The sequence below is a fragment of the Branchiostoma lanceolatum genome, chromosome 1, assembly GCF_035083965.1.
Source record: "Branchiostoma lanceolatum isolate klBraLanc5 chromosome 1, klBraLanc5.hap2, whole genome shotgun sequence".
NCBI classification, from domain to species: domain Eukaryota; kingdom Metazoa; phylum Chordata; class Leptocardii; order Amphioxiformes; family Branchiostomatidae; genus Branchiostoma; species Branchiostoma lanceolatum.
This window is the reverse complement of record NC_089722.1, coordinates 2,794,912-2,813,232: the sequence shown is the minus strand read 5'-3', so window position 1 is coordinate 2,813,232 and position 18,321 is coordinate 2,794,912. Positions and strand designations below refer to the sequence as shown.

The following is an 18,321-nucleotide window of genomic DNA, read 5'->3' as shown; positions in this document are numbered from 1 at the left end:
TCCCTCGGTAGGAGAGGTTTGTTTGAACCTTTGTTTATTCATGGTGGTGCTTCAAGCTTGCAACTGAAACAGTTGTGTAATCCTCAAATATACTTCTATACAATGTTGTCTTCCTAAAACAAAACAAAATAAAACAAAACAGATAAATAAGGCTAGGTCAGGCGAGGGGTCATCTGACTTGAACGGTGGGAACTAAATCAAATGGAGGCGGAGCTAGGCTTTGTGCAATCAGAACGAAAATGACTGCCTGAGGGACATTTTCCTACATCTATGTAAACTTGTTACACTGACTGAAGAAGTACAGCTCTATCATGTTTTTCATAGCATTAGCATTGGTAATCTGTCTAACATCACTATTCTTTGAGAGATGAAAGTGTCAAGCTCTGAATTCAGAATGCTCCTCTTGTGTATTTAATAGTTTACGCATTTCTTGTGCGTTCTCCAATATGCGCACCGGTACAAAGTTTTGTGAGACAATTCCCTCGTATGATGATCACACATCACAGGAAAAAAGATTGCTTGTTACTGTTACTGTGTAGTGTTAGTACAAGTCTATATAACCTCCTTGGTTAGTGGTAGGGTAGATACTGTACTCACTGTATGGCTGGTCTCTTCTGATCTGAAGCTACAGCACAGCACGGCAGGTCATCAGCTGAAGACAGCTTGTCCACTATCTGAATGCAGGTTAAGTAACAAAATATATCATGAGTAGAAATCTCAAATAAAATAAAACAAGGCAGCCTCAAACTTCTTTTAATTTTTGCTTTGCAGAACAAAACATCATTAATTTTCTTCTCATAAAAAAGGAAAGACATCAAAATCTTCTGTTGCAGTACCATAGAAAACCGCTAGGAGGCCAATTATCAAACCTGACCTTCATTTTTCCAACCCCTACCCACATACCAATTTGACAAATATCATAAAAGGATTCGTCCACAATTTCTCGAATAATAGTGTCCACACACACGTCACATTTTTGTAGTCATAGTTTTTAGTCTAGACTAGTTTAGTATTCATTGTATTGACTGCTTTGTCATTGTTGCCATACATTGTGCAATGTATAATTGTCGAGCAATAAAGTTCATTCATTCACACACATACAAATGGCACCAAAAACATAACCTTCTCAGCACTTTGGTTCAAAGGAATAAATAAAGGTTCAAACAACAAAGTTCTGCACAGAAGGTGTGTGTCCTTTTGTCCATCAATCAAGTTGACAGCTCCGTATCAGGGTCAATAGGATAATTATTGTCATTAGCACCTCCGCTCAAACTAATTATCTGTAATCATCCAATTAAGCAAAGGAAAAGAAACAGACAATAGGCTAAGTCCATGATGAACAGATGGCAACCTAATGTTCATCATCCTGCATGTTGCAAAGTCCTTGAATCTACATTCTATATACAGTAATCACTTAGTTCAAAGATTTTTGCAGCAAATAAATGAATCTGGCAGACGAATAATAAATAAACAGGAAATATTGGTGAAGGTTGGACATTCAGGTAGTAAGATACACAATACAAATTAAAATTTTCAAATTCTACAATATCTATCCACTGTTGCTTGGAGTCGGACATATTTTGCCCCGGTAAATCTATAAAAAAAACATGCAGTTGCTAGAGTGACTTTTGTATCAGGTATCATATTTCTTTTTGCATCAGAATTCAGATCTTTGTCTTTACCTAGGTATGCTGCATTCAGAGAGAGAACAGTGGTATTTGATAGCATGTGGCGCATTTTCGGAAAATGTAGGTCATGATACATATTTACAGAGAATTCAATAGCACCTGGGTCATGTCAATATTTGACTACCTTTAGGCTACACAAATTCGGACAGTTGCTTGGGGTTTTCTGGAGAAAGTTTGGGCACATTAAGGAATACTAGGTTAATGGTATTGATTAATATTGATAATAAAAATTAACATTATATCAAATTATAAAGATCAAGTCTCTGCCAGTGGGAGAGAACTTAAGTTAAGTGTAAGAGGCTTCCATACCGTAGTTATGTACCAAAGCATTCATGAAGTAAAGAAATAATCATGATTATCATTGCAACTAGGACAAAAGAAGTGAAAAAAACGTTTTTTAGGAGTCAGATCAGCATTATTTCCTCGGAAGCAGGCACACAAAACCTACAATCAAATTGGTGTGGCCTTATTAGAATATTCAAATGAGGGCTTCCCTCTGGTTAGCCTAACAATGCACACCAGCTGGGCCTGCTCAATCCAAGCAGACAGAAGACTCGGACACAACAGTGGAAGGAGTGCATGCACGCCCTAGTCTTGTATAACATTCAATTTGATACCTACTTTCCTACTTCTTCTGTAACAGTTGTAACCTAAAAGATGTCTGTGTGGGCCCTATTTGCCTATCTGGATATCCGGACCTGCCTTTTCCTGGGGTGTATGTTCCTGCTTGCCTACTGGTACCTGAGGAGCAAAGCACAACCCAACCTACCGCCAGGGCCATGGGCACTGCCTTTCCTGGGAAACGTGGCCCAGATTTTTACCAAGGTACGTTCCAAAGTCTTGTTTCATATCTTATAAAGTAAATCTTATATTATGTAACAAGGGTTCAATCAAGGAGGTTTATATTATGATGTACATTAGTTTGGCACTTCATCATGCAATGCTTACTCTACAAGCAGAGGTTAGTGGAGAAGATTGTGACCTTTTATCCCCTGACCCATTTTTCGTTCGCCCTTAGTGGACATGGTCAAATATGAAAAACGGGGCAGAGGATAAAAAGGTCACAATCTTTTCCACTAACCACTGCTTTTAGAATTCAGCAATGCTTTCTTCCCAGACCTTTCCTGGCATCCTTGTGTAACCAGGGTCTTGTGTGTTTGTTTCTTGTTTGTTTGATTGATGAGGTTTTGCCCCAGGAGGCTGGAGTTCCTCCATGCAAGTGATCCATTCTCCCAAGGAGGATTAACCTCAGCTCTTGATCCTTTTTACATAAGGATTGTATCTAGGGGCTGAATGCAAGTTCAAAGACTTCTAGTACATTTGTACAGATGTATTCAGCATCTGGGGACTTTGGGAGTTGCACATATTTTTTTTATTATGATCTACTTGTCTGGGTTAAACCAAGGAGGTTTGGTTAAACAAATTCAAAGGTCTCTGGCCTGTGACGCTAAGTGATCAATCAAACCCTCCTCAACTTGTCAAAGATGTAGAAAGTAGGAGCTAAGCTTTCACAGATGTTGCACATGGGGATGGATTAATTTCACCCATGGTTTGAAATGGGGGTGGCAGCAATACAATTACATATCACCACAAATTGATGCCAGCCTTGAGTTATGTAACTTAAGTGTGATGAAGATGTTAAGAAAAAGCTGGCATTTATAATATATTTTGGAAAAGAAATACAGTATATGTACTGTAAGGTTAGCAAAAAACTGACAGTTAACCTATAATATAATGATATGTTTGAAAAGCAATACAAATTGCTGGCGCTATCGTGACACAAATTACAACTTGACACAAACTTGACAAAGTGATAGAACACCTCTAATCAGTCTAATCCTGTTAAGAGCCCAGATTATGTCACAAAGGTGAAAACAGCTATGAAACTTGACCCCCATTGTTTTCAGTTTTAGTAATCTTGGCTTGTTTGTTTTGGAAGGGATTAACCTAAAACAACACTCATCATTATCTTCTGCTTCTAGATACAAAAGAGGGATGCAATTTCAATGTGCCACAAAACAAATTCTCACTCCAATTCTTCCAATAATTTCAAGGTTGTTTACTCAAAGTCCAAAGGAGTGAAGTGTTCTTGGCTTGTCTGAGTCTTTGTGTTTGATTCCCCACATACACATGCAGAAGTTCTTTTGAAATCATAAAATGTAACAGTTACATTCTAAAATACATTCTATTCCTCCCTGAAATGAAAGTACCATATGAACTGAGCGATCTGATATAAAAATTTGTCTCACCAAGACCGTCAGTGCTGCTAATTTTGCCTGTGTGCCTGAAAGGGCCACAAAGCCATATTGGTTAGGGGGTGACATCTGCCATCTCTGTTCTACATGTAGTTTCCTATTTTCATCTTTTCCCAGAACTATCATAGAGTGGAACACGTTGCCATCAAGTACAATAGGACTATTAGGAGCATCCTCACTACAATGCTGGCAGTCAGAGGTGTGCACAAAGGTCAGGTGTGACTGTGTGACAGGTTGTTCAGCGTAGAAAAAAAAAGGTGCTGCCACACCGCGTGCCTGTGAAGCAAGTCTACAGATACATGCCTTGTCATGTAAAACCTTTACAAGTAATCATTCTTTGTTGGTGCAGGCCCCATACAAGCTGTGGATGGAACTTGCGAAGCAGTACGGCTCAGTGATCTACCTGTGGCTGGGGAGTCAGGAGATCGTGGTTCTGAACAGCTACCCGGCCACGATTACCTCATTCTATGCGCCTTGTCCTTTAAAAATATCTTTGTTCCTGCAGGCCCCATACAAGTTGTGGATGGAACTTGCGAAGCAGTACGGGTCTGTGATCTACCTGTGGCTGGGGAGTCAGGAGATCGTTGTTCTGAACAGCTACTCTGCCAAGATTACCTCATTCTATGTGCCTTGTCCCTAAAAAAATCTCTTTGTTCCTGCAGGCCCCATACAAGTTGTGGATGGAACTTGCAAAGGAGTATGGGTCTGTGATCTACCTGTGGCTGGGGAGCCAGCAGATCGTTGTACTGAACAGCTACTCTGCCATCCATGAGGCTCTGGTGAAGAAGGGGGAGGACTTCTCCAACAGACCCGCCCTGCACACCTTCAAACTCATGGGGCTGACCAATAATGGTAACTACGTTTTTAGGTTATCGGGTCTACATAACAATAATAAGGTTATTGCAAATTCCTGCCCGAAGGCTAATTGCAAACAACATACGTAAAATAACAGGGTACAAAATAGGTCTAAAAGCGACTAGACTGGACTACACAAAGTTAACGTGATTGTCTATAACTAGTGAAGGGTTTGACTTATCTTTTGTAAACAATGGAAGACGTAATGTCCCACCTTTTCTATAATTTGTGGGTTTTTGGTAGTTAAAAGAAGAAAGGTCTTTTCTTTGTCTGTAAGCTTACAGAATTTCTGATAGATTTTAGTGGTCTGAATATACAACTCTTTTCGTTCAATATTATGAAATTAACAGTTTGAAATGAAGTGTATTTAGTGGTTATCCTTATATAGCCAGATGACATTGACTAACCAGGATCCCCCAATTATCACATTGATTGTGAGGCTGTAATATCATAAGCCTTAACCATCAATTGTACATGTTCAGTTTGTTTGTATGGAAAGACTAGCAGTGTAGGATGTGACATTGAGTTGTTAATATCTTTGAATGTTAGATTGTTTATCTTGTAACAGTAACATTTTATCTTTATTCCATGTTCCCTACAAGTTCCCTAAAATTAAGATCATAAGTGAAGCCAAAAACTGTGAAAAGTAATTCTTACAATTCAAATTAAAGCTGGTAATGTTATTGTCAAATCTGGAACTATTTTGACCACTGGGATGTTTTTTTGTATTTTTTCAGGAATTGTTCTCCTTCCCTACGGATCGTTCTTCAAGCAACAGCGCAAGTTCACCATCATGGGTCTCCGGGACTTCGGCTTCGGCAAACGCAGCCTGGAAGGGAAAATCATTGAGGAATCGCAGGAGCTACGGGAGGAAATCTTAAAGAAGGGACAGAAGCCTTTCAACATCAGACGCATGCTGCAGAACGCAGTCGGGAACGTCATCTGCTCCATAGTGTTGGGTCATCGCTTCGAGTACGACGACGAAAAGCTCGAGAAGATCATGCGGGCGTTCGACCAAAACACCGGCGACCAGCGCCTGAGTAGGATGGCTGATTTCTTCCCCTGGGCGCGCCACATCCCCGTGGTCAAGCGAGCTGTTGCCAAGTACGTGAAAGATGTGGAGAGATGCGTTGGTATCTTCAGGGAAGACATCGCCGCCCACAAGGAAACCTTTGATCCCAACGACATCAGGGATTTCATCGATACCTTCCTCTTAGAGATGAAGAACAAGGAGGGAGATGAGGGGAATGATTTCACAGACAGACAGCTGGAGTATCTCATCCGGGATTTGTTCTTGGCAGGTGAGGAGAGCACTTCTAACACCCTGAACTGGGCTCTCCTCTACATGCTCCGCCACCCAGATGTACAAGAGAAGGTTCAGCAAGAGATCGACAGCACCATCGGACAGGACGTCATCCCATCCTTTTCCCATCGCAGCCAGTTGCCCTACACGGAGGCGGTCACCATGGAAGTCATGCGAATCAACCCCATTGCGCCGCTCAGCGCCATTCACGCCACTTCCAACGACACCACCCTGTTTGGGTACAACATACCCAAGGAGGCGATCGTGTTCACCAACCTGTGGGCGGTACTGCACGATCCCGAGGTCTACCCTGAACCGAACGTCTTCAAACCTGAGAGATTTCTGGACGACAAGGGTCAATGCAAGAAGGGGGACAACTTCATTCCATTCTCTCTGGGTAAGTTTTACAGACTAGTACTTAGTACTAGTAACAAGAAGTTGAAATTCCTTAACTTTTCTAAGATCCTGTGAGAAAACATGTCCTGACTGAGGCTTTTCCAATTCATCTTCATCAGTTATCGAGTTAGTTATGTTTACCAACACCCAGTACACGGAAGGGAAACGCATTGTTTTTGCTACGTTTCTTCTCCCATTCCAAACAAATAAGGTCAATGATCTAGACTCAGACCAAACTGCTGTCGCCATGATTGCTGGTAAAGTAGCAGACACCCTGTGGCCATGGGGTTCGATTACTTTATGAAGCAAGTGGCAGGATAGAGCTGGAGGGGCTAGCCACTATTCATATACACATGAATGTGTTTGACTTATGTAATGATTAAAAAGAACAGTAGTTTGTTAGGCTGACCATGTGAAGGTAAACATTAATATGTATTTACTTGCAAAATTATGTCCAGTCTGACTCATATTCTAATTGTTTCATCATTTTATATTTCGTCTGTAGGTAAACGTGCTTGCCCAGGTGATCATCTCGGCAGGATGGAACTGTTCCTACTCTTCACCTCCCTGATGCAGCACTTCACCTTCAAACTGCCAGAGGGCGCTCCTCTACCTCCCACCCAGGGACAAAGGGGAATAACCAACAATGCTGTAGCTTTCGAACTTTACGCCATACCAAGGGAGTGATGATGTTGCTACAGATTGGTGTGAACTTTAGCTTCTTCTTTGTTTTGAGGCTACCAACTTCAACTTGCTGAAGATTGTGTAGCCTATAACGACTGTAAGGTTTGATCCGCTCACACTGGGAAAGACCCCTACTCTTTTCGATAAGTGTGGCGGGTTCTTTAACATGCTTGAGGTGTAGCTCTGCTCAAACACGTTAAATACTTTTTCTTCTCATTGAGGAAATACATGTTCATCTATAGAGTAGACCAGTGTGTAACTTGATCATCACATTTTTGTAGCTGATAGCTTTGATAACATGTTTCCATGGAGGAACATACTTAAGGATACCCTTTGATAAATGTAACAATGTGTATTTTAGAACTAGTACTAAGTATTCTATAGCCCAGCGTCAAGCAAATACAATAAGCCTGTCCCTATTTGTTATGCTTTGATTATGTAGACAGTGTGGCATTTCTGTACATGATTGTCCTTTTTGGTTTTCTGAGTGTACATGTAACAACTTACTGTAGACATCGTTCTCACTTTTACTGTACATAGAGCTGTGTACCGGTACAGTACCGATACAGTACCGGGTACAATCAATTCGGTACAGGTCCAAAATACCTGACCCTGCTGTATCGGTACTGGACCTGACTCAGGGGATGGCCACTTTGACAGATAAAATTACTATGAAATAACCGTGGCAGTGCTCTAAAGCCACTATAAAGCACAGAAAACACATTTGCACGGCTGGAGTCAAATTTTCATCTGTGTTTTCATAAAAATAATACCTAGCACAATCAAATATTATGTTTTTACCAGTTCAAACATGCTTTTGTCCTTATTGAAAATCTAGCATTTTCCGAACAAGTAGTTTAGGTACAGGTTCAGGTCCGGACCTGTACCTTAACCCGTGTACCTGTACCTGTACCTAAAATTTGTTTAGGTTCACAGCTCTAAGTCTGTACATGTATTTTATGTTTTTATACTTTAAACTTTAACTTAGTTTATGGAGAGAAAGAGTGGACTTCGTCCAGGTGAGCTGCCTACAATGATGATATTTATGTTAGACTAGTAAATAGTTATAATCAGACTGTAGCTATTGTAGACTGATACATTAATTTTCAGTATCTTTTATAGCACACCAGAAGTTACGTCATGGATTAACTAATAAACTACAAAGAATATTATGCTTGTGCTGGTCTATATCTTTAAACTTAAGGGAACTACAGTGCATTCATTCATCCATTCATTCATATAATTCAAATGAAGGCTTTAGGTACACTTTTAAACTTACATCAGAATAGATAAATTCTCTTACCTCTGAGGCATTCAGCAATGTCTGAGTGTTCTTCAGGGCTCTGTGTGCATCTGTGGTGTTTAACAACAGGATTCAGTTACTTTTTAACTGCAAATGAATTTCTTGTCAATTACTCTTCTGTCTAATCTTGTCAATTTCTGAAGAGTTGAAAATCATTGATCGGCATACAATTTACGTGTACTTGTCTTTTTGAGAAGCTTTAATGATCTTGAATGAAGACTAAATCAATTTTACACTTACACTTATTACTAGCTTTGGTAGAAGACATACATCTATATGTTTGGGAATAGAATAATATCAAGACAAACCGACTTCTCTAGTTTTCCAGGATAAATATTGTAAAATTTCATCTTTCCTTTATTATTTACAGTCTTTCCTTCCTGATAATGCAGCAGCTACAGATTGTGAGACACAAAAAATTTGCACGGATTATAAACACAAAAGATAATAAACTGACTTTTACACTTATCATAATTGATAATATAATTATTAACACAACAAAGTATAAACTACGCCAATAATAGTTACTCAAGCTACTGGATAAAATTTTGAAACAGTCAGACGTTTCAGACAACATCCGCTGTCTTTCGTCAGTGACTATTTTTGGCGTATCTTATTACCTGGATGTCTAACCTTCATCAACGTAAAGTAAAAAACTAACCTTTCATTACAGAATCCAGCATCTTTGCCTGCTCAACAAGGGTGTTCCTCTGAAATGAACAGTCATTATAAATATCGCATTAACCTTTTGGTGAAATTCATTTTTGTAGCCTGCCATAATTGCTGTGCCTGAATGATAAGTTAAAGCAGGAACATCGGCTACAAAATGATGCCCTGCGAGGCCTTGAAAAACTGGGTGCTGTATGCAACTTTGTGCACCTAAAATTACAGCCGTGCATCTTATTGTTGACTGTGGATGCTCTGGTACACCTACATGTAGATCTTTGTATCTGTGATGTTGATTTAAACAAAGGTTTGAAGGTTTGAAGATTTGAAGACATTATCAAGGTATCTTGTACACTTAGATAACAACTGTTCTGTAATGTATTACATGTACTTGATTTTAAAATTTTGAAGTCAGCTGTAGAATCCCATATTTGATCTCTGAAGAGAGGTGGTAGTAAAGTTTGTAATTAGGTATTGTTGACATTCTACTTTATCTTATGTTGTGTATACCCATTTTTTTCTGCACACCTAAATTTTCAGATTAGGTGCCCAGGTACGCCTATTCCCGAAAATGGATTTTGATCCCTGTCTACTTTGCCTCTACCAGGCTCTAGGGGTGGCTGGAAAGAGATGAAACTGGCCGAATAGACAGATAACATGCCGGAGGAGTCAGCCGCTTGGGAGTACAGTTGGCCATTTCAGGACTGTACAAACCAGCCGGCTAACTCCACCGGCATGTTATCTGTCTATTCGGCCAGTTTCATCTCTTTCCAGCCACCTCTGGAGCCTGGTAGAGGCTACTACCTACTGAGGATTGGGCTTCCTTGTCATACTCACCATGCCCTCCAACGGCTGGACCTGGGCTTGCCCCGCTTCTTCTATCTGTTCCATCAGACTTATCTCCCTGCATGGTAGAAAATGATAACAAAATCTGATATAAAAATAACTAAATTGGGTAATCATCATCATCACAAGAGCAGTTCAAGAAAAAACTTGTTTAACCTTCTCCCTGCTGCCTAACTCTGTAACCAATAGAGAATGGGGTGCCAAACAGCTACTGCAGTGCACTAAAGGTTAAAACTTTCATAGCCAGGAATACATATCTGCTTGTATAACTATAACTATAAGGGGTGATCCCAATATTTGCACCTGTTCATTTCACATATTACCCAACGCTAAGCAGTTGCAAATAATTGCCATCCTACAGCATTTTTTTACATCAAAGCAGAATGCATACTTTGCTATTGACATGATATATGTGCAGCCAGAGGATGTTTACACAACCTCCAAGCCGCAGAATACAGTGGATCATCATCATGTGCTGATGGTGTAATGCATTTCAGAAAACTTAATATGTCTCTAGCGAGATATGATTAATTAACTACTAATGGACATTAGACTGTTGAATTAGCCATGCTGTAAGGCCAGTTGCAATTTGAATGAAAATAGTTACAAAACCCATTGTTGTCTTTGTGTCTGCTTAGCGTAAAGCCTATAAGAAACAGGACAAAGAGAAAACCTGACAAGTGGTGACTATCAAATGAGTTCTTGTCTGGAAACAAGATATATGGTGAAAGAGAGCAACTCCTGTTTACACTAGTCTTACACTTACAAATAATCCAGTACATGGACAAACAAGAATGAAGCAAATGTTTTCCTGTCATAATGAAACAAAATACATGTGACAGAGAGAAAAGGAGTGGGAGAAAGGTGAGATGGAGGGCTGACAGGGAGAGAGAGAGATAGAGAGAGAGAGAGACAGAAAAGAGGGGAAGAGAGGTGTGTTGGTGAAAATTGCTTTTAGATTATTGATAAACCCCCGGAGGGGTGGGCCGATCCCGGAGGTACTGCAATACCGGGCCAACCCGTGGCTAGGATGGTGCAAGCACCTAGTCCATAGCCTCCTTCCAAAAATCAATTTAATATATGGCTCCGCGATGCGGAGCGTATCAGATATTAAACTGATAAGAACAGATACTACACTTGATCTTAGCCAAAAGGCCGAGAAGCGATACGGAACTAAGGTGCTGAATGCGTTTTGACAACCAGAGTAGTGTTTCACAGCATGGCAGAGGTGTCTGTAAAATTGCACTGCGTACAAAGCTTCTCCTATCTGTAGTAGACAAAAACCAATACAGACCAGCTGTAGAATATACAGTCGTTTTGACCTGTATGATATTTGCATTAAGAATGCACTACAAAAAGCTAAAGATTCACAAAATTAGACCTTCGTTGCGTTCTGGAGTACAAAACCCCACGGGGACCATTGGGATATGGCTGCTCAGCCAATCAGGTATCGGGTATCAGGTGTCTCATTAGCATAATGTATGCAGTGCTAACAAGGCAGGCTAACATGGTGCGCAGACAAGCCAAGCAACATGCATGGAAAGTACACTGCACGTAACCAAACAAAGGTAACTACTAAGAGAGTGAGACTTGTAATGTTTGAAGGAATATGTGTGTCATTGAAGCAGGAATAAAGGCATTCAGGCTGCTTGCAACAATAAACAATCTGCTCTGGACTACATTCACTGCAACAGAATGGGGGAGGGGGGCATATCTCTAACTATTGCTACATGTTTAGAAACAGATTCCATTATATAAAATAAGATCACCTCATAAAGTGTTTTATCCACAAATCAAAAGGTATGTGTGTTTTATTGTTTTATTTAGATCAATTACAATGTCAAAGGGAGGGCTAAACAGGTGCATAAGCAAGCTGCCCTCCCACACTGGTGTGCCTTATCTGGCCTGTACGTACTGTTGCAAGTCTGTACCTTATCTACACCACTGTACCTGTACCTGTGCCTGCAAATTGTTAAGGTACACAGCCCCATCTACAAATCATGAGGCATGTGTGCCTTACCTGGCCTGTAGTGCACCATGTAACATTTGGAAGTGAGTCCTGAGTTCATGAGTTAACTGGGCCACCTCAGTCCTCAACCCTGGGATAGCATCAGTCAAGATCTACATGGACAGGTAGTAGGAGTTACATGTATGTCTTTTGCCTCACTTATATTATAACACACATTCTATTATACTGTATGTCTAAAATGTCATCTTACTATATTTGCACAATCAACAGCTAATAAGTAGACCAACTCTCATCAGTTAGTAATCATAAAAAATTAATTGAATTGCAATATAGAAAATATTCACTACATTTGCCAGTCAATTATAATTACTGACATTCAATTGGTCAAGCTTATGACTTTTGAATAGAGATTATGTGAAAAAAAACCAACAATGTTTTTGTAAAAAAAATAAAGGACAACAACAAATTATAAAATTAGCATAAATGATCCCATGATTGTTCACTACATAAAAGTGAGAACAGGTATAGATACAGCAAAACTGATCTGTACTTGCCTAAGGCCCACAAAAGTGCACAGAACAAAATCTTGCTATCACCAACTGTCTTTGTTTAAGACAACTCTAAGTAAGTCTAACCTTGTCTGCCTCCTTTATTCTCCTCAGGGCAGTCTTGGCCACAAGTACAGCTGGCTCAATTTCCGCTGCCACCTCCTGGTTCTAAAAACACAAACATTTGCAGTGTTTTATATATTATACAGCTCAACTTTTCCCAAACATTTAGGTAACACCAAGGAGGTTATATAGCCTTGGTAACACCGATTTATTTGTTAATTCTCCGATATAAAAAAAAAGATGCTTAATTGGAATATTAACATGAAAACAGAATCTGAGGAAAAATCCCCGGTTCAATCCTGGGTAAGGACATCTCAGCTGGGGCTGCACCCGTCTTTCAGAAGGAGGTGCCTCAAGCACGTTAAAGTGGAAGGGCTAGCAACCCCTCCCTGTAAAAATACACCCTGCTACTGAAACAGCAAGGAAACTTGCTGCCCTATATGTCACCAGGCACCACAAGGATCTGGAAGAAATGTACTTAAACATCAAACATTCTTGAGAAAGACGAATAAAGTCGAAACCGCTTGAATTCGGTCTCAGCGCTGTCATTATCCCAGAGCTACAAACGAGGAAAACATTAATCTTGAAACAGCAAACGTACCTTGTCGAGGATGGAGACAATGTTGTGGTTCTTGTGGTCGCCCATGACAACGCAGTGAGAGCAGATGGAGACCTTGTCGTCCTGGCAGTAGAACTCTATGATCCTGTTGTCGTGTGCCTGGCAGCCACTCGTCATCCTGAGTCAAACACAGGAGGGATGTGAGGTCATCTCAAGTTTCAGACAATCTAGAGTCACAAAATTAGAGTATAAGCATAAATGCAGAAATGTTTGCAGTAGTTTTATGTTTGTGATATTCGCGGTAAGCTTTTTGCTCTGAACTTTTCTTCATTTTTAGTAACTATGCTTACACTCTTACAATTCTGTAGTGCTACTATTTTTTAAACATGAACTTAAAACCACTGAGACGTTGGGAACACTCCATTTTCTTCCTATCGCGACAAACTTCAATGCATTTACAGTACTCTATGGCAGCAACTTGAAGAGAATGCATAGTAGAAGGGCCTTCAAAAATACATTACAGGAAAAATCTGCATGACAACATATAGAAAGTTTTGGAAAATCTATTCAAAGACAATGCAATATACAGAGCTGACTTCATCCCCTTGATGGCCAGGATCCTCAGGCGAAATATACAAAAACTGTGTGGTTCTGAACACACTGATGTATCTGCACAAACACCAAAAACAATATTTGGATGAATAAAAATACCTTTAAAACATATTATTATCAGGAGATGAAATGTATATATTAATTACACAGTACAGAATACAAAAAAGGCACATGTTTCTTACCCATCTGGAGTCAGTGGGGATGCCTGGTGTCTCATCAGTGTACGAGATACTTTGTGCACCTGCAGAATTATACAATACTTGAACCTGCAGGTACAGACTTGATAAACCTGCACATACATTTCCCTGCACAAACAAATTGAGCTTTGTTTTCTGCCAGCTTTTCAAATTATAGTAAATCCTACAACTACATTCAACTTTTTGTGAACATGTCAAGAACTGAATATGATGTACCACATATTTTTGAATGATCGATCTTTATTAAACTTGATATCTGCTCTTTTGACCTTATTATACTTCTGCTACTGACAGAGGCTGTTGGGATAAAGTCTATACTATTAGGTACCTTATCAAAGCAGAGCCCACAGAGATCACATTCACACTTGGCGCATCTACAGGAGGCATTCCTGGTGGTGCATTCCGCACACTTGGACACTGGAGAAAAAATGTTAAACCAGAAGTCCTTCAGCGATCAGCATAGCACAGCAAAGGTGATATAATAGATAAAAATAATGTCTAATATGAGCCAATAGGCACAAAAGGACTACCAAGCTTGAGCAAGCAACAAAGTAAGCAAACAAGCGAGCAACCAGCTAACCAAATTAATTTGATGAAAGTAGAAACACACTCCCTGCTAAAAGCACAGAGTACAAAATTTATGGTTGAGCCCAAAAGTTTTGAACAGGTTTTACAATGTATGTTTTCAAATATATGATGATACAACATAACAAATGAAATGATGTACAAAGTTGTATACGTATATATAAAACTATTACCATAGTGCTAACTTACTAAATAAGAGGCTGAAAGTTTGTTTCTTATAAAATATGCATAGAGAATAACTGACATCAGACACAAAACAGTTAGACACTATGCTACTAGAGATACAACAAGATTGTTACCAATAACTTACCATGTTTCTTCTGTTTTTCTGGCACAGCAAGAGAAGCAACATCACCGTTGTCAACAACATTTCTAGTCTTTTGTGATGGTCTGGTGGCCCCTCCACTAGGAAAGAGTTTGGAAACATTAGATTATTGAGCAAGTCAAGCTGATAAGAATAAGCATAGTAAATTCCAACAAAACAACAAAAATTCAATGGAGAATATTATAGTTATAATATTCATAATCATCAGGCAAGTGCGGTACATTTGAACACAAGTCATATTCAGGATATCCAATTGCTCAATATTACATGTCATGTAATGGTACAATCGCTTTTAGTATTATGGATTTCAAGCAAAGAAATACAACATGGATTGTACGTCATATATTTATTATGTTTGATAAAAAGACAATGTAGCATCGTACTAAGTGTAGGCTGACAGACACTGTCCTGCTTCTACACTTTTATTCTGCGTTCTGCGTCTCTAAAATTTCTCAAGGAAGTCTCTTTCAACAGCACACTTGCTGTGTATGTGATGACATGCACTATATCCGGTCTGTGCTAATATGCTAAGTTATCAGATCACTCTGGTAACTACAGATTTGGAGACAAGGTCAACATATAAGTGTTGACCTTAGGGGACTGTAGCACAGGGCTGTCTCCAACTTTAACTTTTTTTCTTTACCACTCTAAATATTTACCTTTCCAATGAGAAACGTTTGTTGACCACCAGCAGTCCCAGAGTGTAGATGTCTGGCCACAGACTGCGGACACTGTGCTCTGCTTTCCGCAGTGGAGTGCTGACCTGTGAATTGTACAAGATTAGACAATATTGGATATTACATGTAGTACTACTAACACTAGTATGCATCTACTGTAGTAAACATTGCTGCTTTGACCATCTGCATATTAAATGTCTGAATGTTTTAGCAGGAAAGTTAAAATCTAGAACTTAGGCAATAGCAATTTAGGTTTTACTTTTAGCCATCAATTCATAGAAATTGAATTCTCCTTAACCTTCTCCATGCTGCCTAACTCTGTAAGCAATAGGAAATTGGGTGCCAAACAGCTACTTCCGAGTTCTAAAGTTTAAAATAAAGTATAATTTTCCATTGAAAGATAAAATATGAGGGGATACGTACGGTGAGGCTATGATACACTTCAACAGGTCTAATATTAGTCTACCCTGTACTAGTACAGTCTTATATCACTACTCAAGGAAGTTCTGCCTTTACATGTGCCTTAAAACTACCTGTATTGTATACAGTATGTTGTTCAAATTCAGTTACCAGGGCTACCGGTAGCCCCTTGTAACAGCCTTTGGCTTGTTGGGTACCTCTGGCTGTATAACTTTAGGGACAGGCTTTTTAGCGAATGCCCACAAACGCCCACTCTGGCGAAGTCCGCGCTGCACGAATCAAATTATTTTTGCTCGGAATATGTTCAGGTTGTGCTCCCATTAATTAATCCTGAGTTTCAAGTCAATCCATCGATCCAAAGTTAAATAAAGCGAACTTGAAGATTATTACCTGGCTTTTTAGCGAATGCCCAGCAAAAAATGGCTTTTTAGCGAATGCCCAATATATCAGCCAAAATATCGGCCATCGTAACATGGGCACTAAATCGAACACCATAAACATGTTCAACAAGTTGTCCCCTGAATGTGTACTCAGTTTCTGTGCTGTACACGCCTGCAAAGTCACTTTATTTTACAAAATACACGGCGTGGGATCCACGGCCTCGGGCGTACACAATCCAATATGGCGGCTCATTTGCATATTTGGCACAGGTTATCAGCGGCCTCTACCCCGTATACGTGCCGCTGGCCGCGCCGTGTATTTTGTAAAATAAAGTGACTTTGCAGGCGTGTACAGCAAGAAAACTGAGTACAGATTCAGGGGACAACTTGTTGAACATGTTTATGGTGTTCGATTTAGCGCCCGTGTTACGTTGGCTGATATATTGGGCATTCGCTAAAAAGCCAATTTGGTGGGCATTCGCTATAAAGCCAGGTAAGAATCTTCAAGTTCGCTTTATTTAACTTCGGATAGATGGATTGACTTGAAACTCAGGATTAATTAATGGGAGCACAACCTGAACATATTCCTAGCAAAAAAAAATTGATTCGTGCAGCGCGGACTTCACCAGAGTGGGCGTTAGTGGGCATTCGCTAAAAAGCCGATGCGTATAACTTTATAGATGTACAGCCTAGCACCAATAAATCAAGTCAATTGTACCTGGCAAGTGGGACAGGCAATAGCTGTCTTCTGCAGCCTGGCCAGTTTGATCAGGCATCCTTCGCAGAAAGTATGGCCACACTTCAGCAGCAGAGGGTAACAGGAGGTCCCCAGTGGTCGACTCAGATCTGTCAGTCAAAAAAAGTTTCTGGATGGGTGTACTACCATGTACCAGAATGTTTGTTTACATGAGTCATTAAAAGCCCCCAGTTGGTTTTAATTATTACAACAAATGAATGAATGAAGGTTTGTTTACGTTCAAAATAAAAGTAGATCTAGATGGCGGTCTTCACCCCCTCATGATCATGTGCGCCCCCTGGCAGAACTTACAGGAACTGCACTGTGAAATCACACGGACAAGCAGAATTCGCGTGATCACTGTTTCTGTTTGTATCCAAGGTATTCGACAACTTGTAAGCAAAAGGATGTTAGCAGATTAGATAACTAATTAATATCTTAATCAGCAGATCAGATTACTAATTGACATGCAAATCAATAGTTTGCCTACCACTTCCAGCTGCTTTTTGCCAAATAACAAAACGTAACTGCAACATCTTCGAAATCACTTGCATACATATAACGTTACAGACATACACACACAAACACAGACAAACAAAAATCATAACTACTCAATTGGTTGAACTTGAAGTAGCAAATCATGTTGAAGAACAAAAAAGATCATTTTGTACCAGTTTTGGGAGGAGAATCTGAAACATTTTTGTCAGTCCCCTTGTTTTGGAAAAAAAGATGTCTATGTAGTAGGAACCATCATGACAACAAACAGTTATCTTACATAACTTGTCCAATTCCACCTGGGATTGGTGTTGGCAGAAAACAGCATGCAAGCGATAAAAGCCACATGATGTTGCTGCATGCTGCAGATTTCTGAAACAAATTTCTGCTACCTTGAGAGGCGAAATTCCTGCAACAGTTCGGACAAGTAGGGCTCCTCTGCATGCTGTCTGTCATCTTATGCACCGTCTTTCACGTAACTGAGAGAAACATTGATGAAAATCTGCCTCAATTTTCCACTATTTGCAACAAAACAAAGTTCACACTCTCCCAGAAAAAGTTGCCATCTTCTTTTTTCCCTCCAAACGGCCGGCAAACGTAAAAAGAAATGAGCTTTCTTTAAAAATAAAGTACCACCGATATTCCTATGATGTATTACTTCAATAATATGCCTAAAATTTATTTTAACACTTCTCAAGTTCATTTATGTGGTGGTTATACCTATACTGTGGGTGATTATCATTTGTAAACTGTTTGTGT

At 39.7% G+C, this 18,321-nt stretch overlaps 2 protein-coding genes and 1 non-coding gene across 3 annotated transcripts in view; 1 reads left to right on the top strand and 2 right to left on the bottom strand.

Moving 5' to 3' along the window:
* The window catches only part of LOC136426564 (RING finger protein 17-like), a 27,846-nt gene extending 9,682 nt beyond the window's left edge, over window positions 1-18,164 (bottom strand). The window contains exons 1-13 of the mRNA XM_066415589.1: window positions 17,955-18,164; window positions 17,050-17,177; window positions 15,514-15,617; window positions 14,840-14,934; window positions 14,273-14,361; window positions 13,930-13,988; window positions 13,178-13,313; window positions 12,601-12,681; window positions 12,017-12,117; window positions 9,988-10,054; window positions 9,146-9,194; window positions 8,485-8,534; window positions 598-674 (exon numbers count right to left, since the gene is read on the bottom strand). Of these exons, the coding sequence (XP_066271686.1) occupies window positions 598-674; window positions 8,485-8,534; window positions 9,146-9,194; window positions 9,988-10,054; window positions 12,017-12,117; window positions 12,601-12,681; window positions 13,178-13,313; window positions 13,930-13,988; window positions 14,273-14,361; window positions 14,840-14,934; window positions 15,514-15,617; window positions 17,050-17,177; window positions 17,955-18,018 (1,100 nt within the window). The 5' untranslated portion in view covers window positions 18,019-18,164. The remainder of the gene's footprint in view (window positions 1-597; window positions 675-8,484; window positions 8,535-9,145; window positions 9,195-9,987; window positions 10,055-12,016; window positions 12,118-12,600; window positions 12,682-13,177; window positions 13,314-13,929; window positions 13,989-14,272; window positions 14,362-14,839; window positions 14,935-15,513; window positions 15,618-17,049; window positions 17,178-17,954) is intronic.
* LOC136429638 (cytochrome P450 2J4-like) lies at window positions 2,211-8,353 on the top strand. Its single transcript, XM_066419560.1, has 4 exons — window positions 2,211-2,513; window positions 4,606-4,795; window positions 5,536-6,498; window positions 7,003-8,353. The coding sequence occupies exons 1-4, from the start codon at window positions 2,346-2,348 to the stop codon at window positions 7,182-7,184; spliced, it is 1,503 nt and encodes a 500-aa protein (XP_066275657.1). The 5' UTR covers window positions 2,211-2,345; the 3' UTR covers window positions 7,185-8,353.
* Window positions 10,973-11,163, bottom strand: LOC136426268 (U2 spliceosomal RNA). The gene has a single exon (XR_010754207.1). It is a non-coding gene; the product is annotated as a U2 spliceosomal RNA (small nuclear RNA).
* Window positions 18,165-18,321: the final 157 nt, after the last annotated feature.